At 34.6% G+C, this 12016-nt stretch overlaps 1 protein-coding gene across 4 annotated transcripts in view; it reads right to left on the minus strand.

Moving 5' to 3' along the window:
* LOC108411315 overlaps positions 1-12016 on the minus strand; it is a 49955-nt gene that overhangs the window by 14301 nt on the left and 23638 nt on the right. For all 4 annotated transcript variants that reach the window (XM_037537947.1, XM_037537948.1, XM_037537946.1 and 1 more), the window contains 13 exons: positions 11908-12003; positions 11127-11228; positions 10458-10553; positions 9711-9812; positions 9390-9485; positions 7191-7292; positions 6873-6968; positions 4671-4772; positions 4353-4448; positions 2070-2171; positions 1841-1936; positions 953-1054; positions 686-781 (listed from right to left, as the gene is read on the minus strand). In XM_037537947.1, coding sequence (XP_037393844.1) covers positions 686-781; positions 953-1054; positions 1841-1936; positions 2070-2171; positions 4353-4448; positions 4671-4772; positions 6873-6968; positions 7191-7292; positions 9390-9485; positions 9711-9812; positions 10458-10553; positions 11127-11228; positions 11908-12003 — 1284 coding nt within the window. The remainder of the gene's footprint in view (positions 1-685; positions 782-952; positions 1055-1840; positions 1937-2069; positions 2172-4352; positions 4449-4670; positions 4773-6872; positions 6969-7190; positions 7293-9389; positions 9486-9710; positions 9813-10457; positions 10554-11126; positions 11229-11907; positions 12004-12016) is intronic.

The following is a 12016-nucleotide window of genomic DNA, read 5'->3' on the forward strand; positions in this document are numbered from 1 at the left end:
ACAACTTAATTCTAAGCAGGTAATCCATTATGGTATCAGACCCTGTATCAGCAAGTACTGAAAAAACAAGTACTCATACTCAGTCTGAATAAAATGGTATCCATGCATCCCTATCTGAGGCATTAAAAAGTCGCTTAAAAGGGGTTAATATTAGAGACAGAGAGTCAAGCTTGGTGTAGCTCAGGTCATAGTGGAGGAAAGATAGATTGTTTCCTAGCAGTAGCTCAACAGTTGATGTGATGGAGCTGCTTGGGTCACGAAGATAAAAGCTGACCAGAACACTCAGCAACTGAGAGGGACTCAGGCTCTGATTTTTTTAAGCGTTATTCATGTTATTCATTTCTTACATTTGAATCAGTTAAAGCATGTTACATATGATTTTTTAAATTATTATTTTGCTTAAAAAGATTCATTTAAAGGATAATTTTGTCAATTTTATTTTTTGGACAGATCATGCCTTTAACATCTGCCTGAAGTCCAGTAATGTTATAACTATTTTGTTCATTTTCATAGTGTCAACATAATATAGTTCCTTCAATCCTGGGAGTAAAAAGGTCAGTAGACCCCTGATGTATTCCAAGGTGAGAATGAATCAGAAACCCACATTTAGTCTGAGATTCATGAAACAGTTTAAGGAATTAACAAAGAAAAAAACACTAGGTGTCACCATAATAGTCAGCCTTACCTGAGTCAAAACTCGGAGCCAGTTCCATTTCAGAAGCTGCGGCTTTCCAAGATTTGTGTTCAGGAAAATCTACAGTAATACTTTCACCACTAATAGCTGAAGATAGAGAAAAAAGGACATACTAAAAACTATATACACTACATTAAATACTACACAGAGCTGACATACAGATGTAGTGCAATTAACATGGTTACTTAATGAAGATCTGTGAGTCACAGGGTAAATACCTATATAAATGACTGTATCAATGATTGTAAATGTTCTTGCCTGTAACCACACCAACACTTTTGTTAGATACACTTCCCCACATGTATTTTGGAGAACTAACAGAAGCTTTAACCCTGACCTCGTCTCCAATCCTGAAGTTTCCTATAACATGAATAGAAGAAAATACAGATTTTATAAAGGAAATAAATATTATAATATTTCAGATAAACATGAGTTCATTTCTTGTTCAAGCAGTCTAATGTTACTTACACCATACAGCCTAAAGTATGTGGACACCCTTCTTAATCTTTTGAGTTCACATTTCTTGCAGTATCCAAAGACAAATGTTGACAGTAGAATAGGTCGGTGATAGAAGAGCTCAGTGACTTTAAAGACAGCATTGTCATATGATGCCACAAGTCAGTGGTAATAGTGCTAACTGTTAAGTTTGGTGGAGGGAAGATAATGGTCTGGGGCTGTTTTCAAGGTTTTGCCTCAGCCACTTAGTTCAGATAAAAGGTGATGTTAATTCTACAGCATGCAAATACTTTTTAGGCAATCATATGCTTCCAGCTTTGAGGCAGCAGTTTGGGGAAGGCCCTTTTCTGTTCTAGCATGACTGTGCCCCAGTGCACAAAACAAGATCAGCCAAGATCCACACACTTAACTTTTTTCTTTTTATGTTGAGCTCTTTAGCAATTCTCCAAAAACTTGCTTGTGTTCTTTCTGATACTGTATTACATTCAGTTAACTATAAAAATTGACAAAATTCTGGACAAGATTTAGTCTCCATGACATCTGCTGCTACTACAGTTCATGCAAAGGATGTTGACTGTCTATATTCAGGGTAATAGGATAACTGATTAAAAAAAAATTGCATTTCTAACCAATAATCTACTATAACCAGTCAATTCATTATTATGGTGCAACCATTATAGTAAGTCTTACTTGAGTCAGCACTGGGAGCCAGTTCCATTTCAGAAACTGCAGCCTTCCAAGATCTATGTCCAGGAAAATCCACAGTCATCCTTTCACCACTAATAACTGCAGAAGGAGAGAAAATCATTATTGACCATATACAGTTTTTCCACAATAAATGTAATTGATATTATTACTTAATGAAGAGCTTTGAGTCAGTTACTTTTCCAGTTGTGTAAATGATTGTAAATTGTCTTGCCTTTAACGACACCAACACTCCTACGAGTGGCAGTTCCCCATCCATATTTAGGTGAACTAACAGAGGTTTTCACTCTGACCCGGTCTCCAACCCTGAAGGTTTCTATAACACACAGTTAGAAGAAGGACTGATTTTAGAAAAGACACAAAAATCACAATATTTTAGATCATCCAGAGAATTCATTAAGTTATCTAAACAGTTAGCCCAAAATGTTACTTCTAGAAATGTTGTTACATCACTTTTTAACCCTGCTTGTCTGAGTTTAATATTTTGTATAGGCCAACTTAGCTACCATCATCTCATCTTCCAAGAAATAATAGAAAGTGACCTCTTAACTCAGTTGTAGGCTTTTATACAGTGTCAGAAGCTACAGTCAGGTCTTACACATAATTTCTGAAATGTGTCAGCCTTGAGTCGAGTTTAGATTTCACATTTGAGTTCTCACAGCCCATCTTCCCCGTTTACAAGATGTTATACTGTATTTACCCAGCTTTAGCTTTCCTCCTTACTTTATTCTTCTGTTCTCCATTCATCATTTTAAAACATTTTTAATGAGCTGAGTTATTCTTATAATAATAGAGAATTAGATCAAATGAAAATTAAAAACTGGATTATTTACATGAATTGTAATAAGTTTAATAAATGTAAATATAGTTTATATGTTCAATGTAGTATGTTCTCTGTATAGAATGGGTCTTAGTAATAGAGAGGTGATGGCTAGCATCTCATTATACTAGCAACACACAGCATGAGAAGAGTGTATTATGTTTGTCCTGGCTCAACAATCTGTTGTTTAAAAGGATTGCTAAATGTTTAAACCACTTATCACTGAATTTAAAGGAAATTTTGGACAGCTGACTGTTTTGTTCATTCATTTTTTCAGCTTATCTGTGGTGTCCTTAAGGCTACTATCATTAAAATGTGATGTTTTATTCAGCGCTTTAAGTGGCGATGGGCTAGTTCAAGTTAAGACAAAAGTTTGGCAAGTTCAGGTTGATTTCATGTGAAAAACCTTGGGTTAGAAACCTGATAAGAAATCTTTTTCAAATAACTTTACAACATAATGTGGTTTGAGAAAATTGTTGATCATTCAGGCATGCAGTTTCCATGATGCACACAGATAAGTGTTCTTAGCCTCATAGCTAAAAAAAGTCAGTTAAAAACTTCAAACACATTTAAACATTCTGTAAATCAGAAGGAGTGCTGCGTGCTTGCTTTAGCCAAGTGGCTGCTGCACTTACATCTTAAGTGTAGCCTCCTAGTGTTGTGGCAAATTGTGCTACCTTTTCAATATGTCCCACAGTAGGACAGATTTATTGGTTGTTCTGTACAAAAAAACTCTAAGTAGGATATTTTTCCACAACTTACATCACCTGAAAAACACTACCAGCATTAAAACTACAAAGCTGAAGTCAGCTTCTTATCTACCAGCTTCTTGTTACAATTTTCCCGTTCCACCTTAAATGGTTATGTCTTGGCGCCTCAGGAATAAGAATAATAACTGCTACACTATTTAAGGTGGAAAGGGAAAATTCAAATAAGAAGCTGCCGGATAGAAAAGAACTTCAGCTTTGTGTTAAAACTATAGATAGGATAGTTTGATAGTCTAAATGTCCTTATCAGAAAATGCTTCCAGCATTAAAAGAACCATTAGGATATTTTTATGTCTAAATCAGTTTACCAGGGGGAAGTAGTAATATAAAGGTGAGTCTGTACTGGATTAGATCTCGGTAGCTAATATGGCATGAACTGTTTACCGGTGCCTATGTTTAGCCAATGTTTGAACTTAGTGTGAGCTGCTGACAACCTGGCGTAACTAATTTTGTATTGTTTATGGTTGTTAATATTTTCAACTGTAGAGAGATGACCACATCCTTTTCACATCTTTGCATTTTTAATCTTTTTTTTACATTTCGTATAGTGGTCTGATGAGTCCACCTTTCAGAGTGTTTATGGAAATAATGGATGTTGTGTGTACCGAGCCAAAGAAGAAAAGGACATCCTCATTGTGGTCACATAAACAAGAAGTCATATTCTTAACATGTTACAACAGCAGACTCAAAAATACAGTAATGAAGGACCCATATGGTTGAACCGCTGAAAACTTGTAAAACAGAACAATGGCAAACAATTTTGTTTTCAAAACCGGATCAGTTTGTGTCTTCAATCCCTAAAGGTTTATTAAGTGCTGTTAAATATATACTTGTTTCTTTTGTTTCTGACACTGTATAACATACAGTTAATTATGAAAATTAGCCATGCTGATATACTAGTCAGTCCTACCTGAATCAGAACTGGGAGCCAGTTCCATTTCAGAAACTGCAGCCTTCCAAGATTTATGTTCAGGAAAATCTACAGTCATACTTTCACCATTAACACCTACAGAAGGCAGAAAAAACATTTACTATATAGAGTTGATACAAATTTAGTGATAGTGATTACCAAATACAGTTATTACACAATCAGTGCTGAAGATGGAGAAAAAAATATTATTGACCATGTACAGTTTTTCCACATTTAATGTAATTGATATTATAACTTAATGATGAGCTTTAAGTCGGTTACTTTTCCAGCTGTATAAATGATTGTAAATGTTCTTGCCTGTAACTACACCAACACTCCTACGAGTGGCAGTTCCCCATCCATATTTAGGTGAACTAACAGAGGTTTTCACTCTGACCCGGTCTCCAACCCTGAAGGTTTCTATAACACACAGTTAGAAGAAGGACTGATTTTAGAAAAGACACAAAAATCACAATATTTTAGATCATCCAGAGAATTCATTAAGTTATCTAAACAGTTAGCCCAAAATGTTACTTCTAGAAATGTTGTTACATCACTTTTTAACCCTGCTTGTCTGAGTTTAATATTTTGTATAGGCCAACTTAGCTACCATCTCATCTTCCAAGAAATAATAGAAAGTGACCTCTTAACTCAGTTGTAGGCTTTTATGCAGTGTCAGAAGCTACAGTCAGGTCTTACACATAATTTCTGAAATGTGTCAGCCTTGAGTCGAGTTTAGATTTCACATTTAAGTTCTCACAGCCCATCTTCATCTTAAAACATTTTAATGAGCTGAGTTATTCTTACAATAATAGAGAATTAGATCAAATGAAAATTAAAAACTGGATTATTTACATGAATTGTAATAAGTTTAATAAATGTAAATATAGTTTATATGTTCAATGTAGTATGTTCTCTGTATAGAATGGGTCTTAGTAATAGAGAGGTGATGGCTAGCGTCTCATTATACTAGCAACACACAGCATGAGAAGAGTGTATTATGTTTGTCCTGGCTCAACAATCTGTTGTTTAAAAGGATTGCTAAATGTTTAAACCACTTATCACTGAATTTAAAGGAAATTTTGGACAGCTGACTGTTATGTTCATTCATTTTTTCAGCTTATCTGTGATGTACTTAAGGCTACTATCATTAAAAATTTTATGTTTTATTCAGCGCTTTAAGTGACGATGGGCTAGTTCAAGTTAAGACAAAAGTTTGGCAAGTTCAGGTTGATTTCTTGTTAAAACCCTTGGGTTAGAAACCTGATAAGAAATCTTTTTCAAATAACTTTACAACATAATGTGGTTTGAGAAAATTGTTGATCATTCAGGCATGCAGTTTCCATGATGCACACAGATAAGTGTTCTTAGCCTCATAGCTAAAAAAAGTCAGTTAAAAACTTCAAACACATTTAAACATTCTGTAAATCAGAAGGAGTGCTGCGTGCTTGCTTTAGCCAAGTGGCTGCTGCACTTACATCTTAAGTGTAGCCTCCTAGTGTTGTGGCAAATTGTGCTACCTTTTCAATATGTCCCACAGTAGGACAGATTTATTGGTTGTTCTGTACAAAAAAACTCTAAGTAGGATATTTTTCCACAACTTACATCACCTGAAAAACACTACCAGCATTAAAACTACAAAGCTGAAGTCAGCTTCTTATCTACCAGCTTCTTGTTACAATTTTCCCGTTCCACCTTAAATGGTTATGTCTTGGCGCCTCAGGAATAAGAATAATAACTGCTACACTATTTAAGGTGGAAAGGGAAAATTCAAATAAGAAGCTGCCGGATAGAAAAGAACTTCAGCTTTGTGTTAAAACTATAGATAGGATAGTTTGATAGTCTAAATGTCCTTATCAGAAAATGCTTCCAGCATTAAAAGAACCATTAGGATATTTTTATGTCTAAATCAGTTTACCAGGGGGAAGTAGTAATATAAAGGTGAGTCTGTACTGGATTAGATCTCGGTAGCTAATATGGCATGAACTGCTTACCGGTGCCTATGTTTAGCCAATGTTTGAACTTAGTGTGAGCTGCTGACAACCTGGCGTAACTAATTTTGTATTGTTTATGGTTGTTAATATTTTCAACTGTAGAGAGATGACCACATCCTTTTCACATCTTTGCATTTTGAATCTTTTTTTTACATTTCGTATAGTGGTCTGATGAGTCCACCTTTCAGAGTGTTTATGGAAATAATGGATGTTGTGTGTACCGAGCCAAAGAAGAAAAGGACATCCTCATTGTGGTCACATAAACAAGAAGTCATATTCTTAACATGTTACAACAGCAGACTCAAAAATACAGTAATGAAGGACCCATATGGTTGAACCGCTGAAAACTTGTAAAACAGAACAATGGCAAACAATTTTGTTTTCAAAACCGGATCAGTTTGTGTCTTCAATCCCTAAAGGTTTATTAAGTGCTGTTAAATATATACTTGTTTCTTTTGTTTCTGACACTGTATAACATACAGTTAATTATGAAAATTAGCCATGCTGATATACTAGTCAGTCCTACCTGAATCAGAACTGGGAGCCAGTTCCATTTCAGAAACTGCAGCCTTCCAAGATTTATGTTCAGGAAAATCTACAGTCATACTTTCACCATTAACACCTACAGAAGGCAGAAAAAACATTTACTATATAGAGTTGATACAAATTTAGTGATAGTGATTACCAAATACAGTTATTACACAATCAGTGCTGAAGATGGAGAAAAAAATATTATTGACCATGTACAGTTTTTCCACATTTAATGTAATTGATATTATAACTTAATGATGAGCTTTAAGTCGGTTACTTTTCCAGCTGTATAAATGACTGTAAATGTTCTTGCCTGTAACTACACCAACACTCCTGCGAGAGGCGTCTCCCCATCCATACTTTGGAGAACTAACAGAGGTTTTCACTCTGACCCGGTCTCCCACCCTGAAGGTTTCTATAACACACAGTTAGAAGAAGGACTGATTTTAGAAAAGACACAAAAATCACAACATTTTAGATCATCCAGAGAATTCATTAAGTTATCTAAACAGTTAGCCCAAAATGTTACTTCTAGAAATCTTGTTACATCACTTTTTAACCCTGCTTGTCTGAGTTTAATATTTTGTATAGGCCAACTTAGCTACCATCTCATCTTCCAAGAAATAATAGAAAGTGACCTCTTAACTCAGTTGTAGGCTTTTATGCAGTGTCAGAAGCTACAGTCAGGTCTTACACATAATTTCTGAAATGTGTCAGCCTTGAGTCGAGTTTAGATTTCACATTTAAGTTCTCACAGCCCATCTTCATCTTAAAACATTTTAATGAGCTGAGTTATTCTTACAATAATAGAGAATTAGATCAAATGAAAATTAAAAACTGGATTATTTACATGAATTGTAATAAGTTTAATAAATGTAAATATAGTTTATATGTTCAATGTAGTATGTTCTCTGTATAGAATGGGTCTTAGTAATAGAGAGGTGATGGCTAGCGTCTCATTATACTAGCAACACACAGCATGAGAAGAGTGTATTATGTTTGTCCTGGCTCAACAATCTGTTGTTTAAAAGGATTGCTAAATGTTTAAACCACTTATCACTGAATTTAAAGGAAATTTTGGACAGCTGACTGTTTTGTTCATTCATTTTTTCAGCTTATCTGTGATGTACTTAAGGCTACTATCATTAAAAATTTTATGTTTTATTCAGCGCTTTAAGTGACGATGGGCTAGTTCAAGTTAAGACAAAAGTTTGGCAAGTTCAGGTTGATTTCATGTGAAAAACCTTGGGTTAGAAACCTGATAAGAAATCTTTTTCAAATAACTTTACAACATAATGTGGTTTGAGAAAATTGTTGATCATTCAGACATGCAGTTTCCATGATGCACACAGATAAGTGTTCTTAGCCTCATAGCTAAAAAAAGTCAGTTAAAAACCTCAAACACATTTAAACATTCTGTAAATCAGAAGGAGTGCTGCGTGCTTGCTTTAGCCAAGTGGCTGCTGCACTTACATCTTCAGTGTAGCCTCCTAGTGTTGTGGCAAATTGTGCTACCTTTTCAATATGTCCCACAGTAGGACAGATTTATTGGTTGTTCTGTACAAAAAAACTCTAAGTAGGATATTTTTCCATAACTTACATCACCTGAAAAACACTACCAGCATTAAAACTACAAAGCTGAAGTCAGCTTCTTATCTACCAGCTTCTTGTTACAATTTTCCCATTCCACCTTAAATGGTTATGTCTTGGCGCCTCAGGAATAATAATAATAACTGCTACACTATTTAAGGTGGAAAGGGAAAATTCAAATAAGAAGCTGCCGGATAGAAAAGAACTTCAGCTTTGTGTTAAAACTATAGATAGGATAGTTTGATAGTCTAAATGTCCTTATCAGAAAATGCTTCCAGCATTAAAAGAACCATTAGGATATTTTTATGTCTAAATCAGTTTACCAGGGGGAAGTAGTAATATAAAGGTGAGTCTGTACTGGATTAGATCTCGGTAGCTAATATGGCATGAACTGCTTACCGGTGCCTATGTTTAGCCAATGTTTGAACTTAGTGTGAGCTGCTGACAACCTGGCGTAACTAATTTTGTATTGTTTATGGTTGTTAATATATTCAACTGTAGAGAGATGACCACATCCTTTTCACATCTTTGCATTTTGAATCTTTTTTTTACATTTTGTATGGTGGTCTGATGAGTCCACCTTTCAGAGTGTTTATGGAAATAATGGATGTTGTGTGTACCGAGCCAAAGAAGAAAAGGACATCCTCATTGTGGTCACATAAACAAGTCATATTCTTAACATGTTACAACAGCAGACTCAAAAATACAGTAATGAAGGACCCATATGGTTGAACCGCTGAAAACTTGTAAAACAGAACAATGGCAAACAATTTTGTTTTCAAAACCGGATCAGTTTGTGTCTTCAATCCCTAAAGGTTTATTAAGTGCTGTTAAATATATACTTGTTTCTTTTGTTTCTGACACTGTATAACATACAGTTAATTATGAAAATTAGCCATGCTGATATACTAGTCAGTCCTACCTGAATCAGAACTGGGAGCCAGTTCCATTTCAGAAACTGCAGCCTTCCAAGATTTATGTTCAGGAAAATCTACAGTCATACTTTCACCATTAACACCTACAGAAGGCAGAAAAAACATTTACTATATAGAGTTGATACAAATTTAGTGATAGTGATTACCAAATACAGTTATTACACAATCAGTGCTGAAGATGGAGAAAAAAAATATATTATTGACCATGTACAGTTTTTCCACATTTAATGTAATTGATATTATAACTTAATGATGAGCTTTAAGTCGGTTACTTTTCCAGCTGTATAAATGACTGTAAATGTTCTTGCCTGTAACTACACCAACACTCCTGCGAGAGGCGTCTCCCCATCCATACTTTGGAGAACTAACAGAGGTTTTCACTCTGACCCGGTCTCCAACCCTGAAGGTTTCTATAACACACAGTTAGAAGAAGTATTGATTTAGATAGATTAAGGTACTAATATTTAGGTAGAGTGATTGAAGTAAAAGAAGTTATGATTTATCTATGGAATGGGAAAATTTGAACAAGAAGCTGCCAGATAGGAAATCAATTTCAGCTTCATGTTAAACCTATCGATAGGACAGTTTGATGGTCTAAATGTCTTTGTCAGAAAATGTACAATGTATAAAGGATGAATTGCTGTTGTTGCTATTGACTTTTATGATACTGTTTGAAGGCTATGAATGTAATGTTTACTGTCTCTAGAGGTTGATACTGATGAGTAAGCATTTTTGGCCTTTTGTTATGGTCCTTGTGAGGTCTTATTTGAGCTATCCTTTTCAATACTGAGCCTTACTTGCTTTTAACCTTCTGCTTGTGTTTCAGTTTTCTTGTACTTGGAGTTTGTCTTTGGTTGAAATCAGACTTATTGTTTATTCTTTTCTTTGACTGGACCAGTTTATTCTTCTAAAAGAAGTCTGACTGTCATTGTTACCATTGGTAATGGACAGGTAATGGACAGAAATGCATGCTACATTCAGGCTTCAACATAATTTAAAAAATCTCATAACTAGTCTATTCACTATCATTGTAACACAGTAATAGTAAGTCATACCTGAATCAACACTGGGGGCCAGTTCCATTTCAGAAACAGCAGCCTTCCAAGATCTATGCTCAGGAAAATCTACAGTCATTGTTTCCCCATCAACAGCTGCAGAAGGAGAGAAAAAATACACTCTTTACTGTCCTCAGTCTGGAGACTAAATACTTTAAAAACAAACAATGTTTTATTATGAAAAATAGTCACTATTGCATACTAAATAATGAAATGCATTTATTTATTTATTTATTTATTTATTACCAATGTTGATTATTATCACCAATATAACAAAGCAAGCAGTACACTTTTTCTATACTGTTTACTGTATGTACAGTTGCTAAATTCCAAATGTCCAGTATACTGGACACTGAAGACCATTAAAATAGCATATTTTGTCTCAGCAGCTGCCATATTTATATGACAAGATAAAAAAAGAAAATCTTTTAATAAATAGCCAACCAATAGAAAGAGTGGCTTCTTAAGAAAAACAAAAAACATAAAAAAACAGTGTAGTTATGTACCTGCTTATATAGACATAATATACCTGGGAAAAATGTCCAGTATAGCTGGATGTTCAGAATGAGAAGGCTATATAGAGTTTAATATTGATATCTTTATTTACTGAGTCACTGTTACAGTTTTCGAACCATATAAATCACCATAAATGACTGTAAATGTTCTTGCCTGTAACCACACCAACACTCCTGTGAGAGGCATGTCCCCAGTCGTATTTTGGAGAACTAACAGTGGCTTTCACCCTCACCCGGTCTCCAACCCTAAAGGTTTCTTTATCATGGAGAGAATAAGTACAGATTTCATTAAGAAAATAAATATTATAGTGTTTCAAATATTCAGAGTTCACGTGTTCACAAAGCAGTAAAATTTATTTATAATACACACACAAACACAAACATTCCCTAAGCAGCTTCTCCTTCTGGGTCGCAGGATTATTTATAATAGCTTATGATAATTATTTTTAATACCTTTTGTATTGTAAAGACCACCTGAATAATCATCTAAATTGCTTTACAATAATTACTAGACACATATTGACGAAATCAAAACTTTTCCAGGCTTTCGTTTTTCACTTTTATGAGTTAATAATGTAGTTACTGAATAATAATGCAAACTCATCTTGGTTGATCAACTACATTCAGGGACAGTGTCAGATACTAGCTAAACAAATCTACTTAAACTTACTAATGAACCTTTAACCTGTTTTGAGTTTTGATTAAGTTTGTGATAATTAAAGCATGCAGATTGCAAAATGCTGAGAAGTGTTCATTACTTGCCAGCCATACAGCTAAAGTGAAAAACTAAATAAGTAATCTAAATGTATATTAGCTGATTAACTGCATAAATTTGACTGGATCGATTTAATTTAGATTTAATTACTGACTGAACCCCAACAATCCTATATTGAGTACTTTTATTACCATAGTGTTGCCATAATAGTCTGTGTTACCTGAGTCAACACTGGGAGCCAGTTCCATTTCAGAAATAGCAGCCATCCAAGATTTATGGTCAGGAAAATCTACATTCATACTTTCACCATGAATAGCTGAAGACAGAGT

Source organism: Pygocentrus nattereri, chromosome 4 (genome assembly GCF_015220715.1).
Source record: "Pygocentrus nattereri isolate fPygNat1 chromosome 4, fPygNat1.pri, whole genome shotgun sequence".
Lineage (NCBI taxonomy): Eukaryota > Metazoa > Chordata > Actinopteri > Characiformes > Serrasalmidae > Pygocentrus > Pygocentrus nattereri.